The 18,861-nt window shown below is 45.6% G+C and overlaps 1 protein-coding gene across 1 annotated transcript in view; it reads left to right on the forward strand.

Moving 5' to 3' along the window:
* The first annotated feature begins 216 nt into the window (after nt 1-216).
* Nucleotides 217-18,861, forward strand: part of phlpp1 (PH domain and leucine rich repeat protein phosphatase 1) — an 80,328-nt gene continuing 61,683 nt past the window's right edge. The window contains exon 1 of the mRNA XM_066716519.1: nt 217-2,119. Within this exon, the coding sequence (XP_066572616.1) occupies nt 460-2,119 (1,660 nt within the window). The 5' untranslated portion in view covers nt 217-459. The remainder of the gene's footprint in view (nt 2,120-18,861) is intronic.

Raw genomic sequence — 18,861 nt, forward strand, 5'->3', positions numbered from 1 at the left:
CGCAAGGGGTGCGGGTCTTCCGACCGCGACAACAACACGCCCCGTAGGCGGAAGTCAGGGGAGCCGGTGCCTGATGGGAAATGTAGTTCTTCTCATCTGGCCGCCGACCTCCTCCGGGGGGAATGTCGGGGAAACAAAACACACTTCCCACAAGACACCGCGAACACTGTGTGGCGCCTCATGAATATGAATACGCCCGTTACGTAAGATGTCAGCCGACACGCAGGGCATCGTCCCGCTCGTTACTGTATAATTGATGAGCGGCGGCCGCGCCCCCTCCGTCCCTCCCAGTCTCCATGATGGCGCTCTTACCCGCGGCGGCGAGCGGCGAAACCCCTGGATGCGCCGTGTCGTCAGCGCCGGAGTGAGCGGCGTCCGTCCATCTCCCGGGCTGTGATCGCTTCAGGCCGCACCGACGCGCCTCCCTGCCCGCTCTCTGCGTCGTCGGCTCGGCGGAAAATGGAAAGTGCGCGGGCTGCGGCGCTGGAGGACAGGCTGGCCGGAGACGGCGGTGCCGGGGCGGCGGGAGCAGCCTCCGAAACGCGGAACACAAGTCATTTCCACAAGTTGAAGGCGGACGGTAGCGTCGCCGGCTCGGATACGGCGGTGGATGACGGCGGAGGCGGCGGGGCGAGAGTGGAGAAGCGGGGACTACGAGTGCCTGCGGTCCCTCTCCTCCACGTAGCGGCGATCGGCAACGGGACGCAGCAGGTCCACGCCGCCCCTGATGTGACCGCAACTCACACTCGTACTTCTGCGGCTCCTACTTCTACTACTACTTGTGCTACTACCACCACCACTACTACGACCAATGCTTCCAGTTTCGCCAGCAACACCAACTCCCTGCTGCTCAGGCGGAGGCGGCTGAAGAGGAACCTCTCCGCCGCAGCCGCGACCTCTGCCTCCGCCAGCAGCAGCCTGAACTCGGGCAGCTCGTTTTCGGCCATGAGCACCCGGAGTCTGGACCGGAAGATGCTGCTCAGGCACCGGCAGGTGACGCAGCTGCAGCCGGCGGACCGGGAGTGGGTGCGGGCCGACCTGCACAGGGGCTGCCTGCACGTCCACGACCGGCTCATGCCCACCTACCTGAGGCCGGTGCTGTGCACGCTGGAGACGGGCGCCGGCGAGATCGCGCAGCGCCTGGGGCAGCTGGCAGGCAAAGGGGGCGCGGTGGTGAAAGTGGTCGGCAAGGGGGGCCCTGTGACGGACTTGAATGGCAACTGCCACGGCGGGCTGGCGGCGCACTCCCGGCTCCAGCACCGCAGCAGCAGCCCGGGGGTCGCAGAGTTTGCCAAGGGTGGCCATTCCTCGGACCAGACGCCACCCGGGGAGAGCCAGCCAGCGCCTGCGGGGGACAGGTTGAGGTTGCCCCCGTTTCCGAGCAATGGCAACCACCGGCACCAGCACCCGGACCAGGACGTCTTCACAAGACACCCCCTCCCGCAGGGCAAGGCTTCCCCCAGCCCGTCCTCGGATACAAACGCAAACGTGGACCTGATTCTGGACGGCGCTGCCGCCGAACTGGATCCCTGCGGACCCCACTCCGCCTCGGACGCGGACAGCAGCACCTACGAGGAGCTGAGCTGCGCCGCCCGGCTCGGCGGGCACCGGGGCTCGCTGAGTGAGGCCAACCCGCCGGGCACGGACACGTCCAGCCTGAGTCCCACCCTGGACAGCGCGGCGGAGGGGCTCGATGCCTTCTGCAGCTCCTCCGACGAGCTGGAGCTGGACAGCGCGTCGGGCAGCCTGGACTCCACCGGCCCGCACCTGCAGCTGCGCTCCCCGGCTCTGACCACTAACAACAGCGCGGTGAGCAGCGGGCTGAGCGGCGGCGAGCCTCCGAACGGGGTGGCCGAGGACAGGGGGCCAGGAAGCCGAGCCGAGCCCCTCCATCCGGGCAGACCGGCGAGGCTGTGGCCGGAGTCCGGCACTGTGCGCCCCTGCAGCCCCGCGCTGTACGTCCAGCTGCACGGCGAGGCGGCGCGGAGGCTGGAGCCGGACGAGAAGCCGCTTCACATACAGAATGACTACCTCTATAAACTGGGATTTAAAGACCCGTGGAGGGTGCAGGACGAGGGGATGGACGCCGAGATCGGCTGCCTGATACGATTTTACGCAGGTAAATAAATAAACCTCTCCAAGAGCAAGTGGCAGTGCAATACAGTTATGTTAAATAGTTGATACACATAAGTAAAATACGCATCGCCTGCAGGAGCTGTATCCATTACACTAACACACCGCTTGCATTTGGCACAAAAATGATTTTACGTGCCACCAAGTTACGCACGTCTCTTTTCTGTGCTTCTGCAGACTGGAGCTCAGTGCCACCGGGCTGCCATTGCTGTAAATGTATATGGCTTTATTGTCTGGAGCTGGCTTGGCGATCATAAATAAAAGATTGACTTTTGCCTGTCCACACAATGCGTGAGCAGCAGCAGCTCTTGCGGTGGCAGCAGGTGCAGCTGTCGAGGCTGGGAATGCAGTGGCATTGAGCTGTGCCGGGATATGTGCGTTTCCAGGCAAACTAAATAAGTGTCCGGTGCTCTGGCTGGCTGAGGCTGCTGTCGCGGTTTTTACTGTAGCGGAGAGTGTTTTGCAATGCGTTTAGATTTGGCCTTTGCCGCTCTCTGTGCACATCTATATAGATGCGCAGGTGGCTTGCATTGTGTCAGCGGGGAGTCGTGTACCTGCACAGGCCTTGTCCTGGGATACATTGTTAGTCACTGCCTGCAACTCTAACCCTTTTCCCCCAGGGAGCAGGTAGTGCCACTCGTGTGCAATGCGGAGTCCTGTGTGGAGAGATGTAAAGTTCACCCAGAGAAGGCTTTGCCAATGAAGGATGGTCTGGAGCTGCACATTGAAATGCATGCCCTGTTTTTAGCATTACAGTCTTTGGATTTGTGAAATGGATCATTGTATCGGGTTGAGTTTCCAGTGGACAAAGTTGAAAATCTTGAATTTGGTCCAGTTTAATTTCTTCTTAGAAAGCTGTAGTTGTTTGACAGGTTTCATTGAATGGTTGTGGTTATCTGCTTTCATATAACATGTCAGGGTTTGTTTTTGTGTCTTGGCATGGAGAAGCTTCCTTCACCTGATGTCAACACTGTTCTTTGCGTGTTTCATAATATTACAAAGGGGGAAGAAAACTGCACAATTAATGCTGGTCCTTGTTGTGGAAATCCATCTGCAGCTAAAATACTTGCACTGTCTAATTACAGTGACCATCCTGACTATTGTAACTCGATTTAACTTAAAATGACTTTAGTTTGTTGCTGTGTTAGTTTGTAACTGCATTGCTCTCTTCACAGACTGGAAGCAGGATAAACTGTGCTAGTTTATCATTTAAATTATCCATTGCTTTTACTTTCAGTCTTTTCCCCCCCTGTGGGTCTTATCAAGGCATGTAAGCCATGAGATAAATGTTCTGTAAAGCTGTTTTATTGTAGTATGAGGAAATCAGTGTATCTGTCTATGAAGAGTGTCTTTTCCCCAACACTGCTCTGTTCGTGCCGATTCAGTCCTTGCTGGAGTGAGTGTAATTTCCCACTCAAGTGAAACCTTGTGCAGTAGCCCACCTCCACTGGGGTGCATTCGATGTGAACCTATGGCTCGGTGCAGGCGAGGTGTCGGAGAGGAATGTCCCTTGGACTCTCTTGGAGGAAATAACTGAAGGAAATGGACAGAGTTATGGGGAGAACCAGATCAGATGTCGAATCCGTGGGTAAGTGGTGTTTATCTGGTAGCCACTTCTCGGCGCTGACAGCCATATGTGCTCGCAGCTCTGGGGAAACGTGAGGTTTTACAAGCGCACATGCCTCGAATTCCTGGCCTGCAGCGCTGAAAAGGAAGGCAGTGAAGGGAGAAGGCATGTTGCAGTTTAATAATGAATCACTAAGTGGTAGCGCTGTTATTAAAACTACTGACATCTGTGACATTGTTTTGCTAGTTCGCCTCTATATTGTTTTGATTGTAGATTCTATACGTCTGTTCTACTGTATTGCAGACGCGGATGGCATTTGATATTTAGCACTGGCTGGCTATTATTTGTTTGATAGCAGATGCCCTTTCCCAGGGTCACTTGCAGTTGTTGCCATGTATACGTTTGTCAAGAAGTATAATATGGTAAGGGCAAGAAAATACAATGGATAACTTTAGTCCTAATGAGAGTAGAAATGAGTTGAGAGCATTAAGACATCCAGCAAATACCAACACGTTCCTCTGTGATGGAAATACGCTGCGATGCAGAGGTTTTTATCCTGTATCTTAGTGGGAGTAGTTTAAAAAGCATCAGATACAGCACTCTGCAAATAGCACACAATGCTGCCAGTGCCACGGTTCTCTCATTGTGTAGTGAAATGAGAATCGCCAGCCAGTGTAGAGCTGCCCCTGGGGATACATAGCTATACTCGGGTTTGTAACCAGCTCTCGGCAGCAGGGCTATCTGCACTTTCACAGGAGGCTTTTATTTGATTAACTACATGGGGGACTTTTGCTACTAGTTATTTGTAGCTGTTCTGTATATATTGTACTGCATAATGAATCGCCTGCTCTGTTTATGGGCGTTCGGAGATGAGATCTCAAACTGGGGAATATAAATAGTTCTAACTTACATTCTCACTACTTCACCCTCTGCAGAGTTATTTATTTTTTATTGTCTGGGTGTTTCAAAAACACGGTGCGTGTCTGTAAAATACACACACGTGCACATACTCAGAACGACACCTACGTAACAATTAAAGATCATAATGTAGTAGGCCTCGCACGTTGTTCTTGATACTGTTCTCAGCCATTTGAAGCAAAGAAAACAGGAATACTATAGTTTAACTACTATAAACTAGTAAACATACTGCTTTGTTTCCTTAATTAACTTGTAAGTACTGGGAAAAGTTCAGAAACTACAGCTTAGTGCTTTCTCTTGACAGTTTAATTACAGTAGCTACAGCAAAATGATACTATTGTAAAGAACATGTGCTCAGAAGAAAAGTTTTATCCTAACTAAATAAAACAGCAGTACAGTTTATATCAATTTAAACTGTTGCCTTTACATTAGTCATATAATCAAGCCATAATCAACTGCGGTAAACACAGTAATACTGTAGATATTTCAGTAAACTAAAATATGTTGACCAAAGTTTAAATTAATAATTTCCACTGCCTTGAGAGAGAGATCTTATGCCGGCTTGTATTGCATTGGATTGGTGGTGCGAGTGTGTACCCATGCAGTGCGCCACCCTCGCTCCCCACCCGGGCAAGACCAGCGCTTTAAAAGATGTCAACGAGCCAGTACTCGCAGCTCCCACGAATTTGTTTATGACATCACCACAAAGCAGACACATCAAGTTATGCCACTTGGAACTAGGCCTTTTCCGGCTGTTGCTTATTATAATCCCGAATAAAAGGCCGAATCCATTAGGGTTCTGAAAAGCTTTGTGGGGTTGGTGAATTCCTTTAATTTAGTGGCTGCACAGAAGCTGAATTCATAGCATTCAGTCCTGCGCTGTCTTTCTGACCGCCTGCCAAACTCTATTCATGCCGCGCTGAACGCAGGAAGCTCGTGCATTCATTGAGTAAAAGGAGAGGGTTTTTAAAGCGGGGAAATGGCGATTAGCAAAACACTTACAGACTTCTACTGGGACCCCATCCCAAGTTTCGGGTCTTTCAGGTGTACTTGAATCTTGAGAGAGGAGACTGATTTGACCAACTTACAGCCTCTGCTGTCCTAAGAAGGTCAAATTTGGGAAATAATGAAAGAATTCCAAATTGTAGCCAAATTGTTTAAGTTGCTTCCATTTGTCATTAGAGCAACAATGTTCTCCTCTGGGCTCGATTTGATTTTTAACATGGACTCTGGTGCCCTATGCGAAATGAGTGCATGCTAGAACGGACATGATATGTGGCTTAATTATCTTTTTTCCTTGGGCTCCCAGTCACTAATTAGGGTTTTTGCTGGAAGTAGTGTGTGTAAATACAGGCTACTGAGCAAGAGACTGGTTTTCCTGGTGTGTGATTTGTTTTTTAGATAGTGTCTGAAATATGTGTGTGAAATGTTTCTCCTTCAAATATTTAAAACCTTTCTGATGGAGTTTACTGATATCGGTTTGTGAGAGGGTGAAGTGAGTACAGTCCTATCTGCGATAAAATCATGATCTGTATTACGCCGATCTCGCTTTCTGTACTAATTCGCTTAAACACTGACCAGACCTCCTATAGCCGCTCTTAATCTTGATGGACTGCTCCTCAGGGCAGGATGCTAACTATCCGGTTTTCGGAGAAGGCATCTGAAATATGTACATCGGCGTCCCCAGTATGTCAAGCATTCCTGTCGTGGAAAGCGTGAAAGAGGGGCCGGGTATTACTTAGACGGCGCATTCGGTGTCACACAAAGGGCTCCATTTAAAGCGAGGACGGACTCCCGAACGCCTGGATGCCTCAGAATGCATCTGCTTCCGCTCAGGGCATTCTGATAGTACATTTTTTGTGGCAGGCCCCTCTGTTTACAAAAGAATATTGCGAGTCAATCACGTGGAGCCTCCAGTGCTCTCTCTCTCTCTCTCTCGCTCGACATATGATGCATTTCAGTACTGTCCTTTTCTCTTTTTTTTTTAAAGGGAAGAAACAAAACCAAGCTGAAACTTTTACTCTTTGACCCGGCGTTCAGAGAGACAGTGGAGAGTAAATGCAGTTCCTCATTGATGCCTCGTTTACAATGGCCTGCTGTTAACGAGTTTCCCTAAAAGCCAGAAACGGTTTTACCAACTGCAAATGCACCCAACAGCCGAGCCGGAAACGAGGACCGTGGTTTTAAGGGTTCAGGTCGTCGTCTTGTGCGCGCTCGTAAGATCAGTGATTTTCTGCGTCGCCTATTAACTCAAAGCACCGAAGGTTGTTTATATTGCAACGGCGTAGCCCTTGATCTTGTGAGAGTTTGCTTGTTTATTAAAAAAACAAAGTGTCAGCGTGATTAATCAGCATCCAAAAGGCAAATGTTTTATGGCCGTCCAGAAATATCTGAAGCATAAACATCAACATCCTTCACAGCCCCTGCAGCCTCCGACCCAGAGCCACAGTGTGTTACTGCAACTTCATCCACAGCCGAGAAGCGCCAAACAACAGAGTAACATTGAAGAGGGTGTGGAAGATATTCCATGTGTCTGTGATCTAAATATATTTTAATGATACATTTCCACGTGAATTTGATGTCATCAGTCATTTCCCTGTTTTATTTTGCTGTGTTTACTTTGGGCCCCTGCTTTTTGAGTGGATTGTTGTTTTCTGTACCAAACGAATGTGCGGAGACTAGATCACATTCTGGTTCAATTCACTGTTTCTAAAGACCTGGTCTGAAATCTGCTTAGGTCCCACTGAGTGTTTTTCTCTGAATAAAACATGTTAATCCACTTTGGTGGGAAAAAAGCAAAGAGTGCAGCTTGTATATTAAATGGGAGACTACCATATGAAAAAGAAAAGTGTACCGTCTCGAATCTTTCTCTGTGGCCCAGATCAGCATGACCTTGTGTGGATATTTTTGTTAGCTTACCTGTTGGTCTGAGGACAAATGAATCCTAATGGAGATGTATACCGATCAGCCATAACATAACATGACCACTGACAGGTGAAGTGAATAACACTGATAATCTCGTTATCATGGCACCTGTCAGTGGGTGGGATATATTAGGCAGCAAGTGAACATTTTGTCCTCAAAGTTGATGTGTTAGAAGCAGGAAAAATGGGCAGCGTAAGGATCTGAGCGACTCTGACAAGGGCCAAATTGTGATGGCTAGACGACTGGGTCAGAGCATCTCCAAAACTGCAGCTCTTGTGGGTTGTTCCCGGTCTGCAGTGGTCAGTACCTATCAAAAGTGGTCCAAGGAAGGAAAAGCGGTGAACCGGCGACAGGGTCATGGGCGGCCAAGGCTCACTGATGCACGTGGGGAGCGAAGGCTGGCCTGTGTGGTCCGATCCAACAGCTGAGCTACTGTAGCTCAAATTGCTGAAAAAGTGAATGCTGGTTCTGATAGAAAGGTGTCAGAACACACAGTGCATCGCAGTTTGTTGCGTATGGGGCTGCGTAGCCGCAGACCAGTCAGGGTGCCCATGCTGACCCCTGTCCACTGCCGAAAGCGCCTACAATGGGCACGTGAGCATCAGAACTGGACCACGGAGCAATGGAAGAAGGTGGCCAGGTCTGATGAATCACAAGTTCAAGGTGTTGACTTGGCTTCCAAATTCCCCAGATCTCAATCCAATCGAGCATCTGTGGGATGTGCTGGACAAACAAGTCCGATCCATGGAGGCCCCGCCTCGAAACTTACAGGACTTAAAGGATCTGCTGCTAACGTCTTGGTGTCAGATACCACAGCACACCTTCAGAGGTCTAGTGGAGTCCATGCCTTGACGGGTCAGGGCTGCAAAAGGGGGACCTACACAATATTAGGCAGGTGGTCATAATGTTATGGTTGATCGGTGTAAGTGATGCTACTAAAATGGCAATTGTAAGGAGAATGTTCCACTTACTTTAAGAGTCACATGAGCACCGGACAAGTAACCACATTGTATTATTATAAATATCTTTTGTTTTACTTCTGCTTCTACACCCAGAGTGAAACTGTTAGGAAACTTATAAATAGAGAGAATCGGTTGAAACAAAAACAATACAACAAAAATGTATTATTTTACAGTGTGCTAACGTGATATTTTATCAGAACATGGTTTCTTCTTTTGCATCGGTTTCTAATAATAATTGAACTGATCTTGTGTCCGAGTTCCTTCCTTCTTTTTCTTGCTCAATACAGTCATTACTAAAACGGAAGCACAGCCTGTCCTAATTAATAATCAAGAGCAGCACCTGCATGGAGGACAGACCCAACACACGCACCCTATATATCGCCTCGCTTGTGTACGATCTCCTCTGGGCAGTCGATGTCCCTTGAACGCTGAATAGTCGGGCCGCCCTTGTTTTAATTTTGTTTGCACTGCTCCCTCACTTATTGACATTGCTTGTTAGTTATTTGCAAGTTGGGCAACTGCGTTCAAATCAAAGAGTGAGTGGCTGAACTGTGGCCAAGTGTTTGGCATCGCCCTACCTTTATCTGCCGTGGCAGTGGTGCCAATCTTTTGGAAATAGATATGTTGTTTTTTTTCAGCTTTTTTTTTGACAATTTTCCCTTAAGATGTATCCATTTACTGACAAGAAGAAAACCACTTTCATTTGAGAAGAGCACTTCTAAGCCCTTCTTGGCTATAATATGTCATACAAACTCTTTCTGTTCTTGTGAGCTTTAAAGGCACCAAACGACCGCAAATTTGAACCTTGTTGGGTTCTGTACATCATTGTTCAAAATGCATAATCAAAAAGGACTTATTTGTATTCTGCTGAGCAAATCACAGCCAGAGCATAAATTGATACTGTTTGTGCTCAGCAGATATCCCGATTCAAACCACCATACATACTTTTCACAGACATACAACATACAGATACACTACAGGGTTGTTTTATTGTGGTGCAAGAAGAAAGAACCAGCTGCATTTGATCACAGGTATTGTGCAGTGTAAAATACTGTGATGTACAGGTCTGCAGCATGTTTTCATCTCACACTGTCAAGCACTTCATGTTGTACAAATACAGCGGGGCAAGGAAAATAAAATAGCTAAAAGGCTCATCTAAGAACTGGGTCAGATCAACTGAAATGCATGCATCCTGTCCTTAAATCAGGTAAAATGTGAGCCGTGCAGTCCAGGCACCGTGAAGGGTGTGCAGGATCATATTTTGACCAGGGTGAGGCCTATCTCTCTGGTCTGTGTACCAGGATACCCAGTTGTAGTTCTGATTTGATGTTCAAACAAATGAAAATCCTCTGTGAGCCGTTGAAACTTAGATAATTACAGATTTATTCGTGGTCTAATTTTATGATGGCAATAAGCCACGAATACGGTTGATTTAAAAATAGAGTGAACACGACCCATGATTTGACAACGTTCAGGATGTTTCAGATGTTCGGTGTAGGTCATCAAAAAGACATTCATAGATCAATACAAGAGCAGCAGCATTTTAGTCTGTCTCTATTCCATATCGAAGAAGCTGACTTGGGGACAATCTTATACCCCAATAATCTAATATCCCCAAACACACCGCCAAGAAACGTCCATGTGTGATTTTCAGCATTTCATTAACTTCACCTCGAATTTTCCTGGAAACTTGTTTTCCGTCTCTATGGGATTTGTTGTAATCCTGGACAGGACAGGGCAGCTCTGACACTGAACTGCTCAGAAAATGTGTTCATGAAACCTTAGCACAAGGAATAGTTTTCCACTCAAGTTAAAACCCTGTGTTTGAGTTGGCTAGGACCAACAGGGATGGTAAATAGCCAGAGCTACCTTTTAGGTTTGCATGAAAGAAATGAGAGAGAATTCAGTCAAATGAAGAAAAAGTGATAAATTAAACTGACCTCCTCTTTAATTGGTTGAGATGTGGGGAGGCGAGTCTTCGCTGCGCTCTATTCCAGCCCTGCGGTTTCTCGTGGACGTGTAAAAGAATTGGGTTATCCGATAATTAACTTAAATACATTCCATCGTTAACGGTCATTAATTCATTCCACGAAACCCATCCAGTTTATCCGAGGGGGGTAATTGATTTACCTTTTTGTAGCATAAGAGAAAAGTTGATTATGGCAGAAACAAACCACATCTCTAGGGCTTTTGACCGAAGCCGTTGAGAGGAATCTTGTCCTCTTGCCAAGAGATGATGCCATCACTACAGTTGATGCCGAATCCTGACATTCGTAGCAGCCACTGGGGCTTTTTGTCTTCGCCTCGCAGAGAGATCGTGAAGTTTTGGTCTTTACCTTCCCTGGAACGGGGCCAGATTCTATATTAGTTTAGCACAACGGGTCACATTTTAGCCCGCCAGTGTAAGCTATATCCCTGTTCTGAGCCAAGAGCAGAGAGAAGTTCGGTATTCTGGTATCTGCAAAAGAATAAAGACCTGCTGGGCTCCGTGCCGAGATGATAAATGACCAGCATCTCTGCAGACAGTTGCATGAATGTGGTCTGGGTGTTTTATTTGCATTTTTCTAATACAGTAGATGGTGCAACTGATTGTCGGCTCATTACAGTACAAATTCTTCCTGCTGCCAGGCAAGAGAAGACCTGTATGGTCTAGTAGGAGCACATAGCAGTCTTCATTCATCCTTTCTGTAAACAAAGGAAATGCATGAATACAGGTTCGAAAGTCCAGCGTTTGCAGTAAATGTGTGTTTAGAGACTTGTATTGTATTGTACAAGGTTCAATTGCATGTCCGGGGTTGTTGGACTCTTATTTCTATTGCTTTAAAACTGAGATTTCCCATGTGCGGGATTTATAGATTCCTCCTGCTGGTGCAAGTTATCCACAGTGTGACTGAGCATATGTGCCGAAATTTGAGATACTGAGCACTTATCACCTGGTGCTGTGAATCTATAACAATAGTTATCTAAGCTAAATACAGTGCAGAAATCCTGTACTGAGGAGTGTAGGACTCGGGGAGAAACGGTGAGGACAGCCATTGTCTAGTCGAACCAACACGTTTTGGTTCAGTTGACATTCCTGTGCTGGAAGACACGTCGATAATGTAACATGGCGTTCTGAAGTCCCGACTGGCATGACGTGAGATGATAAGTGCTTTTAATTTCGCTTCAGCTCCACTGTACCTCCGGATGTGGGGATCATGCCTAATGGTTCTCATAATCACTCTTCTGCGTTCGGCCACACCCGCATCTGACCTGACACGGTTTCAGTTCCCACACCCCTCTGCAGCGTGACTCATTCGATCTGTTGCTTGTAGGCATCTCCGAAACGCATGACTACTTGTCTTTCAGTTTCTCTTGAACTGGACAACTATTAAGAGTAAACCAGTAGCTTGACATTTTTATTGCTTTACTAAAGGTCTATTAGATATTGCACAACCTGCCCCGAGTTTTGACTTTAGAGCACTTCTGGGATAAACTGGAAGGCTGTATCAAGAAGAGACTTCAGAAACCAACTTTGGCTGCTAAATTCAATTTCACTTATTCTCTCGTCATCGACTGAAATCATGGCTGTGGTCCTTATGGACAAGAGTATGCCGACACTTTGTTTAATGTATAGTGAACATATGTCTGTTGCACATGTCCGCAGAAGACGTATTGTCTGTGTGGCTATGGCATTGATTAAGCAGATCTTTCACAAATGCGGAAGTCTTGCCGGCCAACAGCAGGGCAGACAGGGACTCTGCCGATACAGATCTGCTCCGAGCGGTGGCTGCCGTCACTTTTCTTCAGCGTCTTGCTGCTCGATTTGAAAAACAAAGTTTCCCACAGTGCCTTCATGTGGGAGCCTGCTTGTAAAATGAACTTTGTGTGCCATGCCCACAAAATGAATAGCTTTATTTCAGTTGGTGCCAGTAACTTGTCCATACAAGCCCTGCAGCTGTGATCTGGCAGCCACTCTGAAGCCCTACGCCATCCACATCCTAAAAACCTTCCCTTTATTTTACTTTCTTCCCCTTCATTTGTGGTCAGGGATGTTTTTACAAGCAGAAACATGGAAGCGGAGGTGGCTTCTCACGTTATAAACCTTGGGAAATGCAAATCACTTGCCTGTTATTTAATTATCTTGTTCGAGAGAGCACCAAGGAGGCCAGTTATCCTTTTTGCAACATTTCTCCATAACATATGTAATCTAATATAAAAGACTGCTTTTTCCTCCCTGGACACATCCATCTTTGTCTACAAGATTGTCATTAAACGTTCGTGATTTGATTAAATTTCTTTAGATTTACAACCTGTTTTAAAGATTGGAAATTGAGTTGCTGCATATTTGTATACGATCGGTTCAGAGTGATTTAGAAGTAATGGAATAGATTTTGAATGTCAAACTTTAATCTGTTTGGGGCCTGTTCATACACATGGTCATATTGGACACTTCTGTGAACTATATAGTGTGCTTTAGGTCGGCGATTGAGAGGTATTTATCCCCACAGCTTGAATTCTGACAGTTTAAACCGTTACGTGATTGACTGTAATACTTCTTACAGTTAGAAGTATTTTGATATTCAAGACTTATGATTCATTAGCGTTTAATGACTAATATAGCATTACAAGTCAAGTTATTATGTGCCATTGTAATGCATTTGTAAACATTCAGCAGGAGTTAGCATCATTAGACATTTTCTGCTAGCTCTCTTATTACAACTTGTCAAAAGGCAGTGCACTGATAGTTGCCTGGAAAGCTTTAAATCAGCTGAGCTGCAAATGTGATTTGTGTTTGTTGAAACTTTCTGAGATTTGTTTCACTTGGAAAGGCAAAATGTAAGATAGTGAGCAAGGCTTACAGACAGAGTAATGCATGTCTTGCATCTAAAGAGTATTAATCTAGACTCCAGCAAGACAAAACTATGTGCATATATAAGCTACTCTCCATAAATTCTCCAGCAAAATGAGATGCGTACAAATCCTCCAAGGAACAGCAAAGGGAATGGCGCTACTTTTATTGCACGGTTTTAGGGGGGAAAAAACTATTTCCATATAATTATACGAGGACCCATAAACTCTTTTGTAGAGCCGTTAGTATGGCTTTATAGAAGGGTTGGTGCACCGACCTTTGATTAGGCTGCATGTAGGCTAATTTCCAAATTAAGGTTCGATCCTGCAACAGTAAATTGTTTAATTCACGGTTATCCATTTTCATGTAGTTTATTAGAATTACAAACCTGTCCCCTAAGCTGGGAACAGGCCGATAAAACATGCACACGTCTCTGAAACCTTTTTTATGAAAGAGTAAGTGTATTGTTTCTATTTAAATTAAATGGTTCAGTGAACATATATTGCAAGAGCAGGTTTGTGGCTTAATAAAACAACCGCTAATTTAAAACTGTATTGAACTGCTACTACCAGTAAGAAGATACAGCTCTTTGTGTATTCCTTGTTTGTGCTGCCCCTTACTTGTTTCTTAGTTAATAAAGAAATACTAGAATAAGATGGTTAAATATGCATAAAATTAGTTATTTTTAAACATAAACAAAACAACATGCTGAATCTGGACATAGACCATTATAATACGGTAATAAACTATGGTATATGTTCATGAAGATTAGTACATCTAAAAATCTCAACGTCTGTGGACCTGTACATCCTCTCTCCGTTTAAAACGCTAGTGTCTGATTTCCCCAGATGGTGCACACATTCATACCATGCTAGGTCTTCCAAGGATGATTTGGCAGAATACATTCGCATGTTTTTTTCCCATGTTTACTCTTTTCGTGTCTTTACTGGTGTCATGGCAACACATTTATATGCTGTGGCTCCCCTTCTGCTTCAAATGTATTGGATTCAACTCATATTTGTGCGATGTATATTGTATTAAAGAATAAATAAATCCTCAAGCTGTGGTTGGGTCTTATGCTGGGTTTCTCACAGGAAACGGTGCGAGAGAGAGGGTGTAAACAACATTTTAATAATATTCAAAGTCCAAACACACTAAGAAATCATTTTTACCCAGCAGCTGCTACAGTTATTTGACTTCGACGTTAAGCACAACTTCAACGTTCAAACCTTAAACTATTAACGTTCCCAGTGGAAATTGTAATGAATGAATAATGTGGGCTTGCAAAAGTTGTGGTTGGCAACCTCTTGTTTACCTTTTGCCCATTGGATTTGGGTGTAGATTCGGGGGGGCATTTGAGCGAATCTGGCCCTGAATGGCTCGCTGTCCGCCTCCTGCGCAGCAATGGCGGACTCTCCTCCAGACACAGGCAGCTGTAGTAGCTGTTTACTAAGCCGATCTCCTGGAAGACACTCCGCACAGGAATCTTAGGAGAGGCGACCGTGAGTCTCTGAGCACAACATGGTGGGAGTGTGGCTTTGCATACTAATGGCCCAGCGCGGCCTTTGAAGTTGTCGTGGGCCATTGTTCGCCAGCGGAGCGGTGACATCACGGTGGCTGTTCGAGAGCATGGGGACATTGCGCCCTTTATTCCATTTCCACGGAAGCCGTTTGCTGGTCTGTGAGCCTGAGCTGCACCATCGTACGATCTCTCTCTCGCCTAGTTGTAGTTGTTGTTTTATTTCCATTGAGGTAGAGAGAATGACCAATTTAAGTTTTCAGTATGTGGGTTAGTTGTTGTTTGCCCTCCACTTCATAAGGGGCTTTAACTTCAAGACTTGTCAGAACCAATTCAATCCATTTAAAGTTTTAGGAACCTGCTCTCGACATAAACTGCTAGAAAGGGTAGAGTATAGATTTGGGGGGACGTTTATAATTGCTGATAAATTATCCCTGATGGGCTTGGCTTTCTCACACTCGACAGTAGTTTCAGAAACAATCGGTTCCTTCAAATAGTTTTCTGTATTAACTTTTGGTTGTGTAGCCGAGTGAAAGGGGTTGTCTAGTATAAATATGTAATGAAAGCACTTATTTCTGTGGATGTGTTGGCTTTTAATCGCACAGACTGACATGCACATGCTTATTTCACCAGTCTCCTGCTTCCTAAGCATAGCAACCTGGTAAATACTCCTTGGCAATATTGATCTTTCCAGCCAAGTGCATTTAGGCTACCTGTACAATAAACTGCTTTAAAGGGAAGCGCTTTTAGATTATTTTATTACATATGCTTCCATCATTATTCCCCTTAGTCTAAAGTAACCTTTTTAAAGACTTCTGAATGTCTAATATAGAGTCAACTATCAAGTTAGTTTTCCTTCACAGTGCTTTTCCAGTGGTTTGTGATGCATATTTCCGTGTCTTCCTTCTGGAATAGTTGTGTGTGGTGAATTACAAAATCAGCAGAAACACAATATAACTTGAAATGAATTGGACTGGAAAAACTCATCTGATGCATACTAGTCATTTACTTTTCCTGGAACATTTATTGTACCTTACCGTTTATGTTACATTTAGATGACTTATGGGACACAATGATGTTGGGAAATTAAAACAACATTGTAGGAACAAGATGGAAACATTTAAATCACACCATGACAGTGAGAGTGCATCCTAGGCAATAAATGAAATCGCGTCACAGACATTTTCAATGGCACTCGAAGTAGGATGTCAGTACAGGGCGATGCCAGCTTTGTAAGACGGAGAGGCCTGCGAAATGCAGCCCTAACTACCTGTACTAACAAATGATCCGGTTTTGAATTGCAAATACTGTCATGGAGGATTTTACACTAAAGATTATTTTTCAGATTGCTGTTTGTTTTATTTTTTCCCCTGCACTGTTGACATAATTGGGCATCATAGTGTGTGATAAATGGCCTGTTTTGTAACCGATTATGTAATTGGTTAATCAGCTTTCAGATTTCTCAGTGGCTGAATCAGAAAATGAGAAATCGCAGGGAGGGCGGGGGGGCAGAGAAAGATCTGTGGACTATTGCCGGCTTTGTGGGGGACAAGATCTTGCATAAGATCTCTACGAGAGCCACGCAGTGTGAGCGAAAAGTGGCTGGTTTTGATGAATGCCTTCTGGCGTGCGGCGGTGAGTTATGTTTTAAACATCGAGCTATTGCCCCGATCCCTCACACAGACGCTCCGTCACTCCCGGCTTCAGCCCCGATCGGTGGAGTGTGACCGGGGGGGTGGCCTCCTCGCTCTCCCTCCCCCTCTGACTTACTGCGTGAATCATGGCACAGGGAGCTGGTCTCTCTGCAGGTGCCTTTGATCACGAAGGGTGTTCTCCTCAGCTGGGAGTATTGATCTAAATACAGCCCTGTGCAGGAAGCCGGAGGAGACTACATTGATTTAGATGTGCTAAAAATACATTATCTTCTCAAGTGCTTCTCTGTTTTATGTATGTATGGGTTTATTTATATACCCGTTTCCAGTTGGTCTGCTACAGTTGGGGCACTGCACTATTTTTTGCAGGGTTTTAATGTTCCTGGAGAGTTGAAGTCCAATCAAAAGGCTGCCTTTCTTGGTCTTCTCGTTCTGCCACTGTTGGTTGCTCTTTACGTGGGCGTTGGTGTCCCACTCTGGAATCAGCTGAGACATCTGGGTTAACAGATCAAAGTTGTATAGTTGTAACCCTGGCTATTTAATGTGTTATTAAAGGCCAGCAGTATAGTTTAATCTTTTCTTGTGTTATGTATACAATCCGGCATATAAATGCATGGTTCTAAACAGCCTTATATTTCATAGTCAACTGTTTCTCATGTCAGCGGAGTTAGGCAGTTGTTTTGTTGCGTTTCCTAAAGATAACGTAGCATAATCAACTCCAATCAGGACTAGATGCCTTTTAAACTTATTAGCATTTCCAGGTATTGTTTCAGTACAGCTGTCACCGATTCATTTCCTTCTGTTGCCTAAACAAGCCTCCGACTGTGTTTCCTAAACTCCTCAGTCTGTAACCCTTCTGCAGGAGAAGTGTCTGCTTCATGTCGCTTTACGTACCTTGTACAAGCGAGCTCTACATGAGGTGAGATGTATTTGTGTTAGAGGGTCCAAATATCAGTTTTTTTTTATGCTAGGGATTAAATGGCTACTTAAGCATAATGGTTAGCACATTAATTAATCAGGGAAAACTGATGTGCACATCTCGGATCAGAGGAAAAGCATGTCACGCTAGTTTGATTTGAAACGCAGTTCCCTCTGCCTGTATATATATGTGCAGTGGAAACCGCAGGGCGCCTCCTGCTGCAGCTCTCTGTGGATGCTCAACAGCAGGCCAGCTGTAAGAGCGGGTATTACTTACACAGTCTTGAGACTTGAGCACTCGATGTGACACAGTTGTCCTTGGGAATGCTGCATCGTTTTCACGCAGGTATGCAGAAGAGTGCTCCCCCCACCCCATGCCCTCCTTTGTATGTCTGAGACTCTGTTTGCAGCAGCATCACCTCGCTCTGTGCAGCCGGGGACCGCGGCACTTTGATTAATTAGGCGACACATGCTTTATGACATTAACATATTTATTTGATGGATCTCCCTCTCTGCCCGGGGGTTCTGATTTGAGCCTGGCTTGGAATAATTGGGGAGGGTGCTGTGCTAATGAGCTCTGTGATGCTCGTCCGGCACGCAGTTCCTCTTAACAGCAAAGGCATGTGTTTCTAGGGTACCGGACCTCACTTGTTCCTTGGGTTTTAGATCTTTTCTTTCCCTGGCATTGGATTGCAAAGAATGAAAACTTGGACGGTATTCCATATTAAGCACAAGCAAGCCCGTCTCGGGAGCCATTATGGGAAAACATCGTGACCTGTCGTATGTGTGGTTATGGGGGGGGGGGAGGATTGAATGGCGTTTTGAAAGACCGGAAACCATCTAATAGACTGAGTGACCATTCAGACTATGAAAAACATAAGAACAAAAGAAAGTGTGCAATCGAGAGGAGCCCATTCGACCCATCGTGCTCGTTTGGTGTCCATTAATAACTGCGTGATCCAAGGATCCTATCCAGTCTTTTTGAATGTTCCCAAATTGTCTCTTCAGACACATCGCTGGGGAGTTTGTTCAGATTGTGACGCCTCTCTGTGTGAAGAAGTGTCTCCTGTTTTCTGTCTTGAATGCCTTGAAGCCCAATTGAATTGTGGAGTCTAGATGAGCTCTAACTAGTGCATTGTACAGGCTGAACATTACTGCCCTTGTTTTAAATGTAATACCACCACCACCACCATGTCTGTTATATGTATGTAAGCGACATGACACATTAAAGTGAAAGGCGATTATTCTTTATCTTGGCCTCTAGGAGCAGCATGTAGGCCTTTTAAAGCAAAGAGATGACATTTATGAACTATGATTTAAAGCAGAAGAATAAATTACAGATACCGTTGTCGCTGTGACTTGTCCTTTGTGATGTTTCACTGCTTTGGTTGTGGGACTTCTCTAAACTTTGCCCGACAATAGTCTGAGTAACAAAC

The sequence above is a fragment of the Amia ocellicauda genome, chromosome 2 (assembly GCF_036373705.1).
Source record: "Amia ocellicauda isolate fAmiCal2 chromosome 2, fAmiCal2.hap1, whole genome shotgun sequence".
Taxonomy (NCBI): domain Eukaryota; kingdom Metazoa; phylum Chordata; class Actinopteri; order Amiiformes; family Amiidae; genus Amia; species Amia ocellicauda.